Source organism: Amblyomma mixtum, chromosome 3 (assembly GCF_055824585.1).
Source record: "Amblyomma mixtum isolate Tamu chromosome 3, ASM5582458v1, whole genome shotgun sequence".
In the NCBI taxonomy this organism is placed as follows: domain Eukaryota; kingdom Metazoa; phylum Arthropoda; class Arachnida; order Ixodida; family Ixodidae; genus Amblyomma; species Amblyomma mixtum.
In genome coordinates, this window is record NC_143014.1 from 110,842,438 (window position 1) to 110,863,313 (window position 20,876).

Consider the following 20,876-nt stretch of genomic DNA (forward strand, 5'->3'; position numbering starts at 1 on the left):
CATTTAGAGTTGCTGATTTTGGCGGTGTAGTCACTTTTATTCGTACTTTTCTAAGAACTTAAATCACTCGCCCCTCTTTCGAGGTCAGACTCACTGCGCAGTGCTCAAGTGAGGCCATTTCACGACGAAGTTTCGTATCTTTTCTTCAAATGTGAGATTTTTCCCCAGCGACTTAGTGAGCTTGCGTTGGTTTTCTTGTGCTTTTTACTAAAGGTGTCAGCATTAATACGTATTGAGTTCAAGCAATTTGAGGGGGGAATTGACGGCGTGTGTGTCCCAAAATGAAAACTTGGAATACTGCAGCACCGATCGAGTTTTGCGTCCTCCTACCGCCTCTTCAAATTTTAATGACCCGAAGCAGCTTATACTGATTGAGGTTTCGAGTAAAGAAACGAGTTGGCTCAAGGTGTTCACCTATGGTTTATAATTGCGGAATGCACATTGACGCGTAGAGTTCTGCGGACCGGTGTCACGTGTACAGGACAAATTGATTATCTTATAAGCAAACAATCTAGCGATAATTTAGATATTATTAGACAAGATAAAAAAGAAATCCCAGAAAGAAGTACCACTGTTTCTTGTTATTATGTTCTGCCGCGACTGAGTAGAACTGCGATCTATTGCGTTACAAAGTTTGTCTCACTGGCCTATATCAATTTCTGCTACACATCCAAAAAGTTCACTGGCGCCGTGTAGCCACACGCGCCCCTTGCTGAACTAAGCTTTACGTGCCGTGAGTAACGTTTTTATCCTCATGTGCCGCCGCTTGCAATTTCAAAAAACGAAAGGTTTGGCAAGTTCCTTTGTTTCCTACTGAATGCACTGAAACGTGATTCGCGTGCTCAACTCCGGACTGGCATGAAGGAAAGAAGAAAGATCAAGATGATTGCACTGGAGGGGGGGACCTTACTCCTGTGGTGGCTGAGCGGGTGCACGTCCATGGCGGAGTTGTACGCGGGCGGCTCGTAGAACTTTGGCAGCAGCACCAGTCCCGTGGGGCTCAGAAGCGGGCTGTCCTGCGAACCTCCAGCCTGCTGTGCCGGCTGCCCGCTGGCTTCCTGCGCACCGGGCAAGAGTAGAAGGCGGATACGCACTCGTCGGGACGCGCCGTTTGGGTGCGCGCACGCCGCCTGAGCAGCGAAGCAGGAGATCAGTTTGCGTGCAGTGGGGGAGGGATGGGGGGGGGGGGGGGAGGGGAAGGCGTGAGGGCTCCGTAGATCATGCCGTGAAACGTGCTGTCAGTGCACAAAATGAATGATCACGAGATGGGGGAGAGAAGGGGACAATGCTGTTCAGTCGTGTTGCTGGACCTAGCGAGCCGTATTTCTAAAAAAAGCACCTGATATCTGGCTTTTACTTACTGGGTTGTGCTTATGATGAAAGGCTTGTAGTACGAAGTCGAGGAAGGGAAGTAATTTTGAAAATAAAAAAATCGATCTAGTACTGTCGTAGTCCATCGACAAGTTTAACCTCCCAGAAGCTCGCCTGAGCGCGGAAGACAGTCCTTGTTAGCGTACTGATTACTAGTTGGATAATACCGTTGCTTTCACTGTATTCTTTGCGTGCCAAGTTCAGTTGGGGAAACAGGTAAGCGAGGTAAGCGAGGTCAGCTTGACTTTAGGGCTTTTCAATTCTGTCAGGAATGAAGACAAAATAAGTAGAGGGTGTTGCCTGGACACACACCAGCTTGCGTTTGTAGCAGCCGCGACACGAAACTGGTCAATTTTTTTCAGCGAAGCGAACTAGATTTTATAAATAGCAAAGGTCCAGACAAATGCCTTAACACTCGACAGAAAACCCGTTTCTAGAAGCAGTTTTTCTCATGAACCACGGAGCTGTATATATGCATTTAAAGCGGAAAGCTGGGCTAGTAGATGTTTAGATTAGCGTTCTTCCTGTCGGCTCCTCGGTCTATGTCCATGTTTGTTCACGCTAACAGATATGACTTCCTATGTATTTATGCACGCAACGAAAATCTTGTTTCCAGAGCAGATAAGATGCATGGGTATAGAAAAAACAGAAGCGCCCCTCCCCCCTTCTTATTGGATACAAAAACGGAGTGTGTGCAGGAATAAGATTATATGTATCATCTGGTCGATAAATACTGCGGGCCTTTCGTCTAAAACAAATACTGAGCTTAGCAACTGTCCAACCAACTGGGTTACCTACTGAGCTCACCAACTGTGCTCACCAACTGTGCTCACCAAATGTGCTCACCAACTGTGCTCACCAAATGTGCTCACCAACTGTGCCAACTGGCTCGTCTAATTACTCTCTTGAAGTACTGAGCATCAGGGCGACAAAAGCAGTTTCGAGGTTAATTTTCCGAAGCACTCCAGCGGTTGCTGATGAAATGTATTGATAAACCCAGGCATATATCCAGCCAACCGTTGCGCGGTGGAGTGGTCTAATCTCTCTTTGCGCCATCTTACCGCATTGACTACCGAAAGAAACGGCTCAAAGCACTACCGTAGTTTTCACCCCTTCACGTTGGAGCTACCATCATTGAACCTCTTGCAGGATACGCTAGGAGCTGTAGTCGATACGTTTCCCGCAACTCTGTAGACGACGTGCAATACTGTAGGTGTGGATAGCTCATTGGGACGTGAATAAAAAAAGAATAAAAGTGCGACGGTATTCCTGCATCAAAATAAGGTAACCGACCAAAGCGAGGATCTGAGTGATATGACTGCTTGTTGAAGCATCACGGTGAGCACGTACCGAAGTCGTTAATGAGCCACTAAACAAAAGAAGAAAATCAAGTAAGAGCAGGATGTCACCTTTAATTTAGCGTCTTAAAGGAAAAATAGAAAGCCCGGAAGAATAACTGCGGGTAAAGGAGGAAAACCTGGCACTACACCGACCAGCACTGAAGTCGCGGAAGCTAAGCCGTGCGAGCACAGTGGAGCTTTGTGTGCGCGTCGCCTCCCACCGCGCAGCGGTTCCCAAGAGAAAGCGTGAACAGTCAACAACGGCAACAGCGAAAAAGGAGGATGCAGGCAGTGGAAGCAGCGTCACTTTAAACTCTAGGCCAACTTCTTGGGGCGATGCTGGAAGGCTGCACGGATAAGGCTCTCCAAGTCATCCTCGAGTGTCGGCATCTGGCTTTGATAGCAACAAAGTTTGTCAACTTTCCGGAGGGGAGCCAACGCAGAGGAGGAGGACCAAGTGCGTGCGCAACGAGGCATGTGCTGAAAAATTCCGCGCCCCCAGAAATCGAGTCTCGGCGGCGGGGAGGGAGGGAGTCGGGCCGGCGGCTCACCTTCTCACTGGTGCGGGCGGAACCACCCGCGCAGCCAGACCTGCTCTCTCGCTTTCGTCCCTTCGCAACCAGTGGCCGTCATCGCGGTTCATCGAGGCTTGCGCGCGATGCACGAGACGGTGGCGGGCAGGGCCTTCCGTGCGGTCGGCCCGAGCGTTTCCTGATTGCGTTTTTGAGGCCGCCGCTGGCGGCTCAAGGTGGATTCAAGGAAAGCGGGGAAGGGGGAAACGGCTGTCCTCGCATCCCTCGCGAATGAGCCTGCGAGAGCTCTCGCCGGCGGTGAACAAAAGAGAAGGGAGGGAGAGGTGGCTACAGTCCAGGAGTTGCCGCCGGCAGCCTGGGCAGTGTAGCGCCGGCTCCGCCGGGGAGGGGCGCTGCCAGTGCTCGACCCGTGCCGAGCTCCGGAAAAAGGCGGCCGCCGGGAGGATGGGGCATTCGGCCCGAAATAAACAGGCAGCCGGCTTGCTGCTCGGGTGCCTCTCGACTGCGCCACCGAGTCGCTGACAGGGAACTCGGAGACGCGTCTCGGTGTTTAATGGACGTGCACAGTGTTTATTCTAGTGTCAGCCAAACTCTCTCTCGCAACGGCGCCGAGTTAATGAAAAAAAAAAAAAAACGCAGAATGCCTACGGCTCATTGTTAATGGCCTTTTTTGCCTTCTGAAATTGCCGAGAATTATGCTATAATTTTTGCTTTTGATGTGTGCCCGCATACATAATATGCGTTTTCGTCAGTTCGTCTCCGTTAGTGCATGGCTTAAAGTCACAGCGATCTACTGTTGCAAGGGCAAACATCATAATTAAGATTCCTAAATGGAACAGTTGAAGTCAAGATAGAAAGCAGGTAAACGGTCGTATTTTCTTTGGTGACACAGAAGGCGAGCAAAAAAAAAAAAAAGAACACCAAACGACGTACTGAGAGACCTCTGGCACCGCGTATAAACCCACGCGCTTGCGTTCGCTACGACGTTTGGAATTGGGCGTTGCTGGAATAAAATTTGTATTTCTCGGCTGGGTCAGAAACGCGTTACTTAATTCTATCCGTCATGGCGGCAACACCATACCGCGCTGTGCTCCGAATCGGGACGATTGAGCAAAAACTCGTCTCGCAATATCGCCGTTTGAGAGAACCCGCTTTGCGAACACTTCCTCGCTTCACTTTGTTTTCGCTCCACACAATCTCAGGCTCTGCTCGGGAGCTGTCAGCAATGCGCGAGGAAGACAGGAGCGCGCTTGTGACACGTGAGGTGAGAATTAATAGTTTGTCCGAGCTGTGCCAGGAGAGTTCGGTGGACGGCGTAAATTACTCGTTTTTTTTTTCTCCCTAGTTTTCCTTCCTTCTCAATGTTCCTACAGTGTAGACGTTGGTCTTGTCTTTACCCCATTCCGCTGGGCTTGGGTAGCGAACCGGATGCTATTCTGGTTAACCTCGCTGCCCTTCGTTTGCCTCGTTCCGTCTGCACGGAGCTTCTCGCGTCGAAGGAAACTCTCTTCGCCAGGTTTGTGCGTACCATGGACATAAAAGTTTGCTATTTTAGCCCAGCAGTGCGCTCGTGCCGCCCGCTTCGCTTATTCTTCGCCTTTTTTTTTCACCTTTTGTTCGTATTATAGTTTTTCATTTCCTCTGAAAAATCGCTCTTTAAGGCTGTTGCTCGTGGGCAGAAGGGAGTGGTACGTTTCCTTTAGTTTTGCTTGAAGCGGAGACAAGACAAAAAAAAAATAATGCAGCATTGTGTTTCATAAGTTTGTCCCTATGTTAAAATTTACAAGCTAAATAAAGCCTGTTTAGTAAAGGCAAATTTTATATGACGACGGGGCCGACAATTTTTGTTAACGTCTGATTCTGAATCTCGGAAGTGGACTTTAATTCCCTGCTGAAAAAAAATTGTTTGATTGACTGAATAATGGATTTTCACGCACCATGCAGAACTGGGGGCTTTGAAGCTCGCCATAGTGGAGGGCACTGGATTAACTTCGACCGCCTGGAGTTCTTAAGATATCGCACAGCACACGGGTGTTTTTGCATTCTGCCTTTGCTGAAGTGCAGCCGCCTCAGCCAGGGTCGAACCCGCGACCTTGGGCTCATCAGCAGAACGCCGTAGCCACTGAGCCACCGCGGTGGGTGCAGGTATTGAAAGAAGCAATTGATTCATGTTGTTTAACGTCCTAAAGCGACTCAGGTTATGAGGGACGCCGTAGTGGAGTACAAACAGCAGTTCTTTAACGTGCACTGACATCGCACAGTACACGGACCTCCAGCATTTCGCCTCCATCGAAATGCGACCGCCGCGGCCAGGATCGAAACCACGTCCTTGGGTCATTAGCCGAGTACCATAACCACTGAGCCACCGCGGCGGTTCAAAGCAGCGATATCTCGCATGCTAGGCATGGTAAAACTACGGCATACCTATCGAACTGTGCACTGAATTTGTTTCATGCGCTTTTTTTTTTCAAGCTTGGGCGGCACATTGGAGTCGACTTGATATGTTTAATGAAATGCCGAGGCATGCTCTATACGGTGATGGTAGCAGCGTATTTAACGGCGTGCGTCTCTGTAAGGACATACAATTTTCCTATGATAGCCCTATAGCACTTGAGCGCTCATGGCAACCAGAAGTGATCGGACCTTTGTGTGGGTGAGCCGAACGCAAGTCTAGAGTGCTGTGAGCAAGTAATACCAATAAACGTCATAACCATATTGAATAGTTTCATACTAATGAGCTACTGATAGCCCCATAAAGTTGGCTGATGCGCTTAAATGCAAGGATTTCTTCTGAGCGGGAAGCCAAGTGAAGCATAGAAGGAGGCCATTCTTCGATGCTTCGCACAGTTAAGTTGTTTTACTTTCAGGCGAGACCTTACTTTGAGATACTTGACGCGTTACGGACGTGCCCAGTGGCTCTACTATTTCTGTTCTAAGCATTCACGTTGAGCATTGGGGAATAGAAATAAATCGAGAAAAAAGCAACACTCAGTTATTCGGGAAAAAGACCACACTAGTTGGAACATCTGAAATACGTTTGGGTGACCACCTCAAATATGCTGTCTGTCGTATGTAAACAAACACGTCCATAATTTTTTTTAGCCCCGCTACCTTTGTTCTGCCCCCCCCCCCCCCCTTTCTTACTGTCTGCAAGCGTTTAGAAGCGGGAAGAGAGGAAAGAACATTTGCATTATCCTGTGGGTACTTGAAAAATAAATAGTAATAACAAGGAAACGGGAAGCTTCGATTATGGTTATTTTTTATATTCTTGTCTTTCAATGAATTCTTGCCACTATTTTGGAATTTCTTGCCATGTTGTCACTTTTTCTCAATATGGCGTAGTGTGCTCATGTGCTATCAATGGCTTATTTCGCAAGATGCACTAAATCTCAGAAGTGGGGCTATGTAAAGTGCTTGTAAATATATCTGCTGTTAAGACTTGCGCATAGGTTCGCACATACTGGCTCGTTTAGCACAAGTGGGCTCTTTCAATTCTGTTCTCGCCTACATGCAGCAGGATGATGTCTATTCTGGATCAAATCAAGTCGTGTTAAATTAGCTTCGGCGAGAGACGTACTTCCGCTAGCAATGAGAATTGCACATTCGTCGCTTGGGCTTAAATAATCGTTTATTTTGTGATTTTGAGGCATACTGAAACGACTTCGCAGTACTGTGATATTCTTGATGCAAGCGATCAAAATAAAAGTCCTTGATGTGACCTTACATTAAATGGAGGGCGATAACTGGTCATATAACGTGAATAAATAAAAAGAAAATCTTTCACGAGGGCTGAAAAAAAGCACCTTTTACTATGATTAACTTCACTAATTCCATTCTTAGTCCCACTGGAAAACGAGCAGTTCGTTAAGGCCTTGCCACATTGCCAGTGACATGCACTCTTGCAAATTTAAACGTTGCACTCTGAATGCTGAATCGCTAACAAGAGTTATGGAAGCGCGACAACGAGAATAACTGGCTGACGCACTGCGCCTAAGCTGCTTTGTGTCATGTGGACAAAGCTCTGTGCTGACCATGAGCAGCTGCTTCGAAGGTGAACTCTCTGGGCGGCTGCAACAAGCCCGTTCGAGCATATACGCGCTCTGTCTCATATAGCCATGGGAGCATGTACCTCAATCTCGTATTGCGATGTTTGTGCGAGGTTTGTGTCTGAGCTTACATTCCTAGAACAGCACTCAAGAAATTGTGAAAATACAGACTATAAATAGGCGGCAGTGGTATCAACAGATGAGCGCTCACAAAATGAACTGGCTGCTTATGGTTAAAGCACGGATAAAGTATAGCATTGTGGTCTTCCTTGGCTCTTTTTCACGCGTCTCTTCTAGTACAGGGTGAGCAATGCTATAGAGAAGGGCCCTGTGTTGCTAGGTGTGACAGAAAAAGCCTGCTGTTTCTTGGTGGTAATTAAGTGGGTACCTGTTAACGACCGTCAGCGCATTTATGGGGCCCTCAGATGCGCAACCCTGAATGCTAGTGTCCTCTGCATTACGAACGATGCTTTCTGCCTGTTATATTCGTTTTTTTTTTAACTTTACGCCACGGCTTGTACGCTCCTTACGGGCGACGCATGTCTCGCGGTCCCAGAAATACTCACGCTGGCGCTGGAGCAGGGCCTGTCCGGAGGGAAACCGAAGCGGGCCACGTCTGAGGCCAGCTCCGTGTTCAGCTTGAGCTTGGGCTTGGGCGCAGTGGGCGGCGGGGCTTTCTTGGAGCTGCTGCTGCTGGTAGTTGAACGGTTTGTCACCGTGGTGGTTGTGGAGAGCAGCGACCCACCCGACGGCAGCTGCGAGGTCTCCTTCTTCGTCTCCGTCACGCTCTGCACGGTGGAAGGACGGGCACCGTCCGAGAAAATGGCTCAATGGCTGCTTAACGCTGCTCGCAGGGCGGGACATGTCCTATGTGCCGTTTGAGAACCGCTCGAAGGAACCACTGGCTGCTTTTTGCGCACGTAACAGACGAAGGGTGAATGAAGCTTTTGCCTGTTTTCTTGTTTTACATCGTGAGCCGATTTTTGGGCACAACAATTTTAGGCTTTGAGGCGTGCGTAAAATCAGAAAAATTTAGTCTTAGGTCGGGGTTTTAAAGCATCTACAGTAACCCAGAGGGAGAGGGACTACTGGAGGAGAAATTTTAAGTGCCATTATCAGGGGGTTCGGAGAGCAACAAACTTCTTATGTTGAGCGCCAGGAAACTAGCTGTTGTTTATTTTACGTGCAGTAGTAATCAGCTATAGCAGTTATAAAATGTTTAAAGTGCAACCCTACAATTATTTTATCGTATTTATTGCCCTCAATTTATTCGTGTAATGACGCCTGACGTGTGTAGGACTGTTGAGAAGTTTCTTACCGTATTTGCGTACCTCACCTCAAGAAAAGCTTGACAATATATTTTACAGCACCACCGGTGCCAGTATCGACACACACAAGAGAAACCGGTCATTTGCAACCCCAGTATTTTATTATTCACGCGTGAAAGCGGAAAACTTCCTGTTCGTGAATATATAGCAGAATTTCACTAGAAACAGCTGCTTACAGAGGTATTTTTCAGTGCTGCAAGAGTATCGAACAGCGTGCTCGTAAATTATGGGGAGTGTGTACTGCGGGGTGGTGGCTATTCTAATGGGTTCCGTGTTCACTACTGCTTTCTGAGCATGGCTGAGCGCCATGGGGCGCTCTTTTCTATTCACACAGGTGAATCCGGTACAATGCACGGAATTGAAAGCAACAACATTTGATCAGTTTGACCTTTACTATTATGCGTGCTAACATGGGTATGATCATGGTGACCCATTTGTCAACTGAGCACTTACGTGCTGAACAGGCAGCGCACACAAATTCTGGTCCGGTATAATGCGGATATAGTTGTCCTGTAAAGGGTGCACCGCCGCACGCATTTATTTGTTGAGGTGAAGCAAGTGCGAGGAGCCGTTGTGCTGTTGCAACGTTCGCAGAATTTCTTGGGGAGATTTCATTACTGGATTTTTCATAAAAATGGACTGGTACTGTACCCTTAAATCATTACAAGATAATTTGAACACACCCTAGTGCTTTAAGTGTGAAAGGATTTCTGCAGGTCATTACAGGAGTACCACGCTTAGTTTGCTAGCTGCCTCAAGCAGTTACAACCGATGTGGTTAATAAGGAGCCTGTAATAAGTGATAAGTGTGCTTGGAGTTCACTTGAATGTGCTCACAGATAAGTGCAAAACCAGGAGGCGAATAATTGAAGACTCGTGCATCATTATTACTGGGTTGTACCAGCTCATTTTGTCTATCAGTGTTTCTTGTCTAAATTTTGTAAAGTGATCAACAGAGCAGGGCTAGGTAAAGTTTGCAATTTCATTTGTTGATGATGTTTAATAGTTATGACACATCGGCTACTAAAGGCCTCTGGAGCCAAGTGGAGTATAAATTTAGAATTTCCAAGTTTTGGTGAATTATGACGTGTTGAAAGCATTATGCATATATATATATATATATATATATATATATATATATATATATATATATATATATATATATATATATATATATATATAAAGATGACGAGGAAAGGCAGGGATGTAGCAAAAATAGCCTGAGGTGCTATGGGTGATCAACAAGTTTTCTGAAACAATAGCACAAGGCGCAATAGAATCTTTTGAGTGCACGAATTGTTAAAATACTTTTTTTTTTGGTTCTAGACGCTCGTGATGTATAAAGATATGTATAACACTGAGTCCTTTGACACACACTTTACATTTTCGTGGGCCATCTGTGGCCCTCCAAAAAACTTGGCCTTCCACTTGTATTGATATGTCTTCACCAAGTATATACTACATTTTTTACTTTCCTTGTCCACTTTGATTCCGACTACGAGTGAACCGCACACAAATTCTCACAGTCCTGTACTCAAGAGGCGAAGCATACATATATTTAAAAATTTACACAGGCTCACGTGCTCTTCAGTTATGCATATTTAAATGCTACTGAAGAAAAACTTTGCAAATGGGAGACTACAAGACTTGTGATGTGAGCAAGATTTTGTATTTATTTGTAAATAGTACGTGATGCATAGAAATCATTTAAACAAGGACATCTTGATGTATTATCTTTTGTTTAACGGCGTTTAACGTCCCAAAGCGGCCCATGCTGTGAGGAATGCCGTAGAAGAGAGCTCCAGATAACTTCGAGCCCTTGGTGTTCCGTGACGTGCACTGACACCATACTGAACACGAGCCTCTAGCATTTCGCTTCCATCGAAATGCGACTGCCGCGGCCGGAATGGAACCTGCGTCCTTCGGAACAACAGTCGAACACCATAACCACTGAGCCACTGCGGCGGTGTTTTTGATTTAATATATGGATTTGTATCATCGGTATTTTATGACAGACGGCGGGGTTAAAAGAGATAGGGAGGCACTGGTGTGTTAGGCATTCCAGAAAAAAAAATGGAATGGGCTGCCTTAGGTGGGGACCTAACGAACTCTTTTAAATACTATGGTGCCCGTTCAATTCCGATTTAAAAGGCGAATTCTTAGAAGCGTAGTAACAAGGTACTGGAGAAACAGTACCTTGTTACTACGCTTCTAAGAATTCGCCTTTTAAATCGGAATTGAACGCTTAATTTCTTGACTATGATTCATGATAGTTAAAAACCCTACTTGGATTGTTTACGTAAGAAATATGCTGACGGAGGCTTTTTGCTTTCAAAGAGCGGCCAAAAGGGGGGCAGTCTCAGAAGTTTAATCTACCTATTTTGCTTACTTATGTGCCAAGCCCTGCGATTTACACACAACTTTCCAGCACTGCGCGTCTCAAGAGGAGACATTAAAGAGTTCTTAGTTTTACTCATTTGGAGCACCTCCTCTAGTTTTTCATATGTATCCCTGTTCTAATCGCGGATTATCACACTCCGCAGTGTACACAGGTGTACTTCCCAGTGCGCAGTTCGAGCGCTCTAGATAGGTGTGTGGACGACTGTACGTGCACTCGAACCTCATGGGAAAAGGCGCACGAGCAAGCATACTCCTACACAGCAGTAACGGATGCAATCCTATGCGTTGATTGTATTGTATACAGTACGTCACCGTCTTTTCCTGAAAGCTTTTCAGCAACTTTTGTTTGGTGGAAGATATAATTCCTTACTTATTTCCGAGTTACAAAGCAAATGAGCCTCATTAAACGCGTTATCGTTTATTTCTAAAGTATCGTATTTTTCTGAAAAAAATAGACAAGAAAAAAATTGTTTTTTTTCGAGCTTTCATAATTTTTCGAAATTTTACATCTCCAAGCCTGAGTCGGTTTGGAACGTTAAGCCCCATAAAACTAAATCGACCTTTTATGTGTCTGCTGTTAGCCATATACGCTCCCAGACAGCATTTTTAGTATTGAACGGCAGACTCACAAAAGAGCAAAACGGTGCCATCCACGTGCGCAGCAAGTCGTTAGTACTCGTAATATAGGGTTACGATACTGAGCGCATGGCGTCTTTCAAGTTGCGTCACTGACTAAGGGTTTAAAACGCGAAGCTTACAGCGCACTTGCAGCCTATCTATACATTTGAACTTGAGCCAACCAAACAATCTAAAGAGGAAAAGAAATGGCGCAGTGGAGGTATTGTTCTTGGAACGCAGGAAGACAAGCTGGCAGAGTGAGTATATAAAAATAACCCGTTAAGGATTGCGTGATAGTGTATAGCATGGGCAAAGCAGAAGAAGAAAGTCATTCTGATCACGTTTCTGATGTCATGTAAGTAAGAGATCAATAAGCAAGAGATCAATCTCGCAGCTATCGAAATTGGTGATTAAAATGCAGGGTAGCACTTTGCTCTCTGTCTACCTTTATTCCTCTAGTTCTGACGCAGCATACTTGCGAAAATACAGCGCCGTTCACTTATATGCAAAAGCTTTATACTGTTAATATGAGCCGCCTGGGGTAAGTTTCCCGGCTTCCTTGATAAATGACTTGAAGCCAGTAGAACCGCGTTGCTGTTTTTAAACCACTGTTGGGTTACGAAGCAGAGAGACATCAACGCGATTACGTAAAAATTGTTTATTGAGCGATGTGGTTCTTCCGTAGTAAATAGGCTCTGTGCACTCAACGCAGTAGTGAATGAGTAAGGTCCACGAGGTCGTCACAGCCAAGAAGAGTCGTAGTCCCTTGGCTAAATCAGTTGTGGGACTCAAAGCTGCTCGTCGATGAAAACGTCTGCTTCGAGTACTTCATTTGCTGTAAAGGAAGTACAAACATCTTAGGAGCAAGAAGAAGATAAGAATGAGATGGTGGTAGTATATTTACACGCTGGAGCTGAAATTACGACATTCAGTAAGTTTGACGGAGATTGCGACGAAGACATGAAACCGGGAAAATAACGCCTTTGTTAATGTTAGTGGGACAATTTACGTTCGCCTATGACAACTCGAACGAACTAGGGGACACTTTCAGTAAAGTTCGCGTCATGATGTGGTGCGAAAAAAAAAGTAGATAGTGCGCGCTTTCCTCTTGTCGCCGTGCTAAACTGCTGGCTCACAGCGTGCTACGTACTCACTAACTCCGGAATCAGCAAAATGGCACAGTGAACAGCAGTGATAATAAAAACTTTCATAGCTATTTCTGAAAATGTTACGTTTGACAATTCGTGGTTTCAGCAGTGAAAAATGGTAAGGAAGTATACAAGCACGCTAAACCTCCATGAAGGCTTATTGGGGTCAGAGTGCTCGGGACTGAGGAGCAGCTTGAATTTAGACGAACGCGAGTAACAATAAAGGACATGAGTCAACGTTGTGTTGTAGGGCCTTTAACGCATCGTTGAGTCAAGCCTTCCCCTGTTTTCTCTCATGAGTTCATGACCAGAAAAAATCTTCCCGGCAAGGCCACGCAAAAAGCAGCAATTGGCAAAACCATGGCAGAAAGAGATAACGTGCTAGCGGGTTGTCAGTTCCGGCCAGCACATTATCGCGGCTTCGTCTCAGGCGAAGCTTAAGTTACTCGGGCTCCAACTGGATTGAACAGAACCTACCTGCTGCGCGGTCGTCTTCACGATCCTCTGGGACTCGTTGGACTCGGTGGAAGACTGGTGCACCATGGAGCGGCTGTCCTGCATCACCTTGCGCACGGCCTGGCTGGACTCGGTGACCGTCTGGTCGCCGTGCGTGGCCACGCGCTTGGACTGCTGTGTCTCGGTGCGGGACTGGGTGCTCTTCTTGAGCACTGTCTGGCCTTCGTCGGCGGTCACGCAGTCGGAGGGCACCACGATGCCGCAGCCGCCCTCGGTGGGCAGCTTGAGCTGCATCTCCAGCTTGGCGCCCAGCGGCACGTTGATGACCGAGCCGGGCGTGAGCGGAACCTTGGTGCTCTCTTCCATGTCGACTGCTTCGCTCAACTGCTCTGCTCGTGAGCTGACCGAGATGCAGAGTACGACTATAAAGCGGCGCCCCGGGCGGCGTCAATTGTAGTCTCGGAGGGAGGAGAGATGCGCTGGCTTCGCGGAAGGCGGGGTTTCGTCAGCGTGACGTGTCTCAAAGCCAAGCACATCTACCGAGAAGCGGGAGAGGGGAGGGGCAACACCGGGAGGGCCTTCCGCCGGCGGGGAAAAATAAGACAAACACGCGGCCCTTTCCCAACCGTCAACTTCTCACCACTGCCTGCCGATTCACGCACGCTCGAGTATGAAAATATGGCAGCAATTAATGAGCACGGCGCCGCTTTTGCTCTCTTCGTTCACCGGAGCGCGGTGCGCAGGCACTGGATATCCAGGGTTTAAAACGGGCTGGAATGTCGTTCTGTTTGTCTGCCCTCCACAGACGCCGGCGGGCGTGCGAGGAGGGGCCGTTTACAAGGAGAGGAGGTTCTCCCCGCGCTGATGCGTCGGCCGCGCTAAACTTAGCGCGGCTCCGGCCCGAGAGATGTTGCCCCGCGGCCGCGTAACTGGAGACCGGGTTCAAGCTGGTGCCGGAGTCATTACGCAGTTGGCTTGATCTAAAACAATACAAAAATATGCGCTGTGCAAGTGCCAAGCTCACCGCTGAACTGCGCGTCCCGGGTGGCACGGTCGTGCGCACCCGCATGGCCTGCGTGGCGAGGAATTCCGCGCGCAGGGACATGGCCGCCCCGAGGCCGCCCTGAGTCACCCGCTGGTTGCGTCAGTTTTGGACCCGGTGTCGAACTCGGGAGTCAATGCTCACGCGGACGTGCCAGGAAGACGAAAGCGGCCGAACGGTTCTCTTGCTCCTTGCACCGGCCGGTGACGAGGCGACGGACAGAATTCCCAGGAAAAAGCAAACCGGCCTAAAGCCAAGCTTCGTTTGTAGATTTGCTTCACTTGTGAGCGCCGAGGAAAGCGCGGGAAGAAGGTGCATGGGGAATCGCAGAAGGCGGCAATAGGGAGAACTGCGTGATTGCACCACTGTGTGTGGTAGTATTGCAGACGTTCGCTTTACGTTCGCTTTTTTAGCAATATCTACCTGACGACAGGAGAGGTAAGTGAGAGAAGGTTTGTAATCTACGCAGAAAAAAATGAAGAGATGGAGGTATATGTTTCTTTGTTCTAAAGAAAGGAAACTAAGGCTTACTGTAACCAAAGTATGACGAGCTAGTGCTTTTAAACGTATTACGCATTTATATAAAACAGAGAAAATATAAGATTCGACGAAAGCATTCCTAACTTCGGGACAAAAACTTCGCCACTCGCGGAGTGGCATCACGAAGTTATTGAATTTTGCGCAGTAAAAAAAAGAGTGCCATTAGTAGTCGAATGAGTCCTATCGACAAGTTTATCTTTTGTCGTCATAATCATCGACAACGTTAAGATCACAAGTTATGTGTTTTAAAGCTTGTAAAAATATCCCTAATACCGGCGCTGCACTCATTGGCATAGAAATTGAAGTTAGTAAAAACGCACCTAAGTGGTTTACTTTGAATTTGAGATTTACTCGCCGGTCGTGAAGAAGAGAATCTTTTATTTGATCACGCACAGTCGTAGCCTGACCTGGATCTTCTATTGTGCCAGGCGCCCTGGTCTGCAACGTGAACAGCAAATGATGGCTGTTTTAATTTTCTCTATTTACATTTAGCTTGCATAAGAAATGAACGCTGGAAGATCGGCTTTAACACCGATTTGAATTGCACGTAAATACCGTAGAATAATTTGCATGTTATTACTGCTTTTACTTGGAGCACTTTTCAACAGGAGGGTGGTGTTGTGCCGCATCGTTTTTTTTCCACTGCAGCGTTCCTCATTATATACCGAAAATGTCAATCTCAAAAACACATCAATTTGTGAAGCACGCTTCAGCTATAGAGAGCAACGAACAAAGTGAAAATATAACTTAGTAACATATTCGATGGTTTTGCAAACGATAAAAAAAATCATATTAGCAAGGCCACGTGGTAATTTTACGTTCATGCGCTGAAACAACACAAAAAGAGCATGGAGAAACTTTAGCTCATGTGCGTGGGATGAGCCGCTTTATGGTGACAAACCATCCGGAAGCTAACTTCTTTTCGGGATGAAATAGCCAAAGCGCCGTGTGTGAATCACTTTCAAATCAAACCATCGCAAAAAAAGTAGAAAAAGCGCGGTGCTTTGAAGTCATACGAGGCAGAAACCGGAAGGTTCTGACGCTATCGCAGTCTCCAGACGGCAGCACGCACAAAGGGTCTCCTGTTGGCTGGCGAGTACAGCGCTTGGGTTTATTTTCTGCCCTTGTTTCATTCCTTGTATTGCGTACAAATTCTTTCAACGTTACGGAGCTTGACAGGGAAAGCTAATGAGCTCGCATCCCAGTGATTCACGCACTCCCTTACACAAGCCCCCAGCCCTGTCTTTTTCAACTCCGTCCCCTCTCCCTTTCAGCCTCCAGAAGTAACTTGACACCGTTCCTAATGTTCACGTGAAGGACCACCTTAAAACTGCGTGGGCAGCTATCGCAACAACCTCAACTAATCAGGACGTTTTTTAAGAGAGCCATTTATTACTCGACTGCAGGTCGTCTTCTTAGCGAGGTGAGGCGATGTACCATATTTGCCAAAAGTGACCAGGCGAGGGGGTTTGTTTCTCAGTCGTGTAGTGCAGCACTTATGGTGCCCATTAATCTCTAAATGTGTGTAAAGTAACGAAAACCGTTGTCCTCGCCTTTGGAAACCTTTCTATTTTTACAGGTGACTTAAGGACTCCATTATATGGCTGAGAAGCAAGCCCTGTTGCTTGGTTACTTCAGGCAAATATAATGCGAGCGGTAAGCAACGGGGAAAAAAAGCAAAAGTGAAAGTCTTGCCTCCGGTTGGTGGTCCCAGCGACGTGCTCCGCGGCAAGTTCTATAAAGGACGACGCCGCGCACCGCATGTCATCAGCGTTAATGGCGATGGGTGTCTGCTTTTCACTCCTCAGCGAGCCCGTCCCGCCTGTCAGCTTAACAAAACGTGCGTTCAGACTGGAAGGAAAGACTTGCAGAACGGCATCGTCAAACCTTTCCTGACTTTTTTCGCATCTGTCATTTCGCTACCGCTACCGCCACCACATCGGCCGCCGAAAGCGGACAGTAAACGTTCACAAACTCACAAGCAGTCCATGACTCCATATGTATAGAACGTGTGTGCTGCGCGAAATGTGCACCTCTTATTCTAGAGCGCGTTGATGGCAACTCGAAGTATTGTCCCGAGAAATGAGTTTTAAATGTTTTTATTTGCTCAAGCATTTTGTCTTGCCCTAATGAGGTGAGAATACTGAAAAGTATCAACTCATAGCAGTACCCGAGTGCTCCTCATACAACGTGCTCTTTGAACAAATTCTACTGCATTTACAAAAAACATGCTCTGCTTGATGTTTTCATTAATAAATTTCTTCTCAGCAATTTCAATCTATTCAGCAGTTATTTCGAGCCCGAGTTCGTTGCACATCTGATGAAAATCAAGTGTGCTGGATAAAAGTGCTTGTTTCTCGCCCCAAAAATTCTGAGTCCAGTTGAAAACTATGAAAAGGCGAGCACTTTTCTTGAGACTCCCAACTGGAGAGTATCTCATCCAAGTGCTACGTATTTTTCATTTGGGACATGTAGTTCATGGTCAGGGTGGTGCGTTGAGGATTAAGGAATTAGTCTTTTCGAACCGACTTACCATTTATCAGAATTTTGCGCTAGCCTCTTGCTAAAGATACACTAAAAGAGAGTACTTAGGCTAGGCTGGTAGGGTAAGCTCACCTGATAGAAAATATGTTTTTGTTACTGAAAACAGCGCTTTCGAAAGATAGAAAATTGAGTAACAGCGAGGTACACGTGGCGCCGTCACTGGCAGATTCGTGCAGCGGTGACGATTAACATGAACGAACGCTATTTCGCCGGTTCGATGGGCAATTACCGCCGAAATACGAGGCAAGCAGCGCGCCCAGCATACAGCCGACAGTGCGAAAAAACAGTGCAAAACAGACGACGCAGAGAAAGGTCAGTCACAGAACACGAGCGTTGAAGTTTACGCCCCGCATTGCGTGCACTCAGGCTGCGTGTATAGCCATTGTATGCCGACAGTTCAGATCCGCAAGCTCTCAACGGCATTCACGATGTGGGTTCTTGCTACGCAGCCGGCGAAGCGGTTTCGTTCTCACTTAAGCCGTTGAATCGGCTAATTTGTGCACGCTGCGGGCGTTGTGAAATGTAAAGCGTTTGTTTCTTTATTTTTTATACGCGCTCATGCAGACACCACATGTATATTGTCAACGTGTGAAGCGCTATGCGAGCGCGTGGTCTTCCATGCTTTCTGCGCTGTGGAAATTACTATGTTTTTATATGAGCTGAAAAATATCTGAGAGGTGCCGCATGTATGCACCATAACCTCTCATTTGGCTCATCGAAGAAAAAAGTTTTCCGGCGTGGGCCATCACGCACGGAGTATACGTGAGGCGCCGGCACGCGAAGCAGGTTTTTCCGCGAGAAAAATATGCAGCCAGCTGATGCGTGTTCGTCCAAGTTATACGTGCATCTCCTCGACTGCTATAGCCGGCAGGCGGCGTAATATATATTGTTGGGCGGAACGACCCTGCTTAGTTTCCGCTTACAACACACAGGAAGCGATTCACGAAGGTAGAAATTGCAACGACCATAACAGAGAAAAACACAAGGGTTGTCTGCGATCACGCCCGCTGCGTAGTTAGCAAACAAACATGCGATGATCGATGGCATAGAGCGCCGTTTGATGGGAAGTATGCGTACAATTTTTAACTCAGATGTGGCATTGAATGGATACTTTAGAGAGCTACAGCTGCTCGCATGCTTTCGAGAATCCTTCTAAGCTTACGTGTACACTTCACGCAGCACACAACACACCGAATGCCACACGCTGTCATCACTTTCGCCGATGTAGTACACGCGCGTGAGCGTGATCAGCAGTTTGTTCTGCAGTCTGCGGCTGCCCTTGATAACTCCAGGTAGTTTCTTTTGCACCCACGGAGCTTGCGACGAGACACAGACGCATGTCATGCAGCAGCAGAGAATCCCCATTGAAATAGTGAGGGGCGGAACCTGCCTGCGATTGCACCTTGCCGCCGTCACTACAAATCTGCTGACTTTCGGTTTCGGCCTCGTTTCCGGTCTTTGGAAGTGGCGCCTCTCATTAGCCGGGTTGCAAAGGACTCATAGAATTGACGTCGCGGCTGTTCATTTTTCGCAGGCGCTTTGAACCCGGAAGGGTTTCGGGACTTTCATTTGCGGTTTTCTCAGCAACGCACTCACATTTCCGCGTAGAAAAAAAAAAAAAAAACATGGTAGTGTCTCTATCTGCCTTGCCTAGTTTGATATTTCCGTTTAGTGTCCCTTTAAGGGCCATTCATTAGGGTTGTGAGAAATAAAACTTGAATAAAAAATAAAGACTTGAGTAAGCTTGAGAGAAAAAAGAGATGCATGGAAAGCAGTGAACGTAGAGGAAAAACTGAGATAGACGCAATAAAAAAGGGGGCTTATCAACCTCTGTGCCTAATGTTACTCTACCATGCTCAACATATCAGAGCTTCTAAGCCTATACATTACGGTGCTTTTTCTTCGCGCTACGAGACAGAGTTCTAATAACCGACAGGAAAGAAATTATTTTGATGCTTTTGGACACCTTGAAAATGGCTTATGAGACATGCAGAAATTTTGATCTAATATGTGCAAAAGTATGATTAAAGCGACACTATAAGATATGGTATGTTACCGAATACATTTCAGATCTACGCCAGGCAAGCTGTGTTTTGATGTTTGTGAACGCTTTGAAATGATTTATAAGGTATATTTGTTTGCGGGGGTTTAACGTCCCAAAATGACTGAGGCTATGAGGGACGCCGATTTAAAAGGTATGGAGACGCTTATATGTAGTTAGTCGCACATGGATAAATATCAGGCACACTAAACAACGAAAAAGATTTCGTTTGGGTTTACTTACTTACAGGAGCTATTAAATCGAGCGTGTACTATTAAAGCAGCAGAGTTAGAACACCAGCTCTTGCTTCTAATATCGAGAACACCTGTGGAGACTCTTTAACAGTAGAGAAATGTGGTGATACTTAAATGAGTTCATATTTACTTGTCGCAGAAAAATAAATACATCTACAAATGTGATCTCAAGTTTTTTTACACCCTCCTCGCACCTTAAGCGCGTTCTCGAAAAAGACTTTTGGGTGATAGTAGGTATCAATCGTGTAAAAATGCTCTCGATTTCAGAGCGCGTTGTAACACACATTTTGGCACAAACCAGGTACTCATCGTGCGTCGAACCGCCATTCAGTCATGCAGCTAAGTTGTGCAGTACCTTCATTCTATAGTCGAAAGAAAGATTTTTTTTTCTTTGCGAAGCAAAGCAGCTTATTTTGAACCCGAACCGCTCATATCACGCCTGTTTTCTGAAGTGAGAAAAAAAAGTCAGGAAGTGAGAAAAACCTGCGCCCTTGCAAAATTTGGGATTTTATTCTCGTATGCCATCAAATTATTGTTTGGAAATCGGAAATGCATGCTGAGTGTTCTTGCGGTACCCGCAGGAAAAGAGGAAAAAAGCCGTGTCTGCGGTTCAGAACACTCGTTGAGAAACGCAGGTTGGCGTGAGTACGATGGAAAGCTCGGCAAGTTGGTTCGGACTTGTAGTGAAAACGCAGCGCAAAGAAATGATGTCCGAGGTAAAGGAAACGACAGGTCGACATCTGAACTCTGAACTGGGGTTTATTTAACAGAGCACAGAAAGATATATGCAGTAAAAAAAAGATACACCCCAGAGGGGGGCAAAAAAAGAAAGGCAAAATGCCATGGCAGCACTAAAATAGTAAGAAAAGGAGTCAGAGCCACTTATGTAGCATGAAGGTGCGACGCGAAAATTCAATTTAATTTTCTCTAAACGCGACGGACACCTGGCTTATGCACCTAGCCTGGCTGAAAGACATGCGGAAGACCTCGAATGTTTTCCCGAATGGCAGATGTGATCTTTGGTAAAACAGCACTTAACTGCCCGTAAAGTACGGATAGGATGGTGTCTGCCGCACTGGCTGTTCTACGTTCTTTCCTCAGGCGTGTATTATTGGCTAATTGACATTATATAAGCCGTACTATCGTGGTTACAGTCGGGCGTTTATATGAAATATCAAGCCGTCTGAAGAAAGGGGCTACCTGAAAGTGTTTCGAT

General features: G+C 46.6%; 2 protein-coding genes across 2 annotated transcripts in view; both read right to left on the bottom strand.

Moving 5' to 3' along the window:
• The window catches only part of LOC149351406 (uncharacterized), a 66,502-nt gene that overhangs the window by 12,624 nt on the left and 33,002 nt on the right, over positions 1-20,876 (bottom strand). The window contains exons 5-6 of the mRNA XM_089580727.1: positions 7,857-8,078; positions 911-1,058 (exon numbers count right to left, since the gene is read on the bottom strand). Of these exons, the coding sequence (XP_089436853.1) occupies positions 911-1,058; positions 7,857-8,078 (370 nt within the window). The remainder of the gene's footprint in view (positions 1-910; positions 1,059-7,856; positions 8,079-20,876) is intronic.
• Positions 12,279-13,990, bottom strand: LOC149351407 (uncharacterized). The gene is made up of 2 exons (XM_089580726.1): positions 13,261-13,990; positions 12,279-12,470 (listed from the first exon to the last, which is right to left on the bottom strand). Exons 1-2 carry the CDS (start codon positions 13,603-13,605, stop codon positions 12,411-12,413), a joined length of 405 nt encoding a protein of 134 aa, XP_089436852.1. The 5' UTR covers positions 13,606-13,990; the 3' UTR covers positions 12,279-12,410.

Coding starts and splice junctions, on each gene's coding strand:
- LOC149351407 (XM_089580726.1), bottom strand. CDS start 13,605: ATGGAAGAGAGCACCAAGGTTCCGCTCACGCCCGGCTCGGTCATCAAC. Junction 12,471..13,260: donor TGAAGACGACCGCGCAGCAG/GTAGGTTCTGTT, acceptor CTTCCTTTACAG/CAAATGAAGTACTCGAAGCA.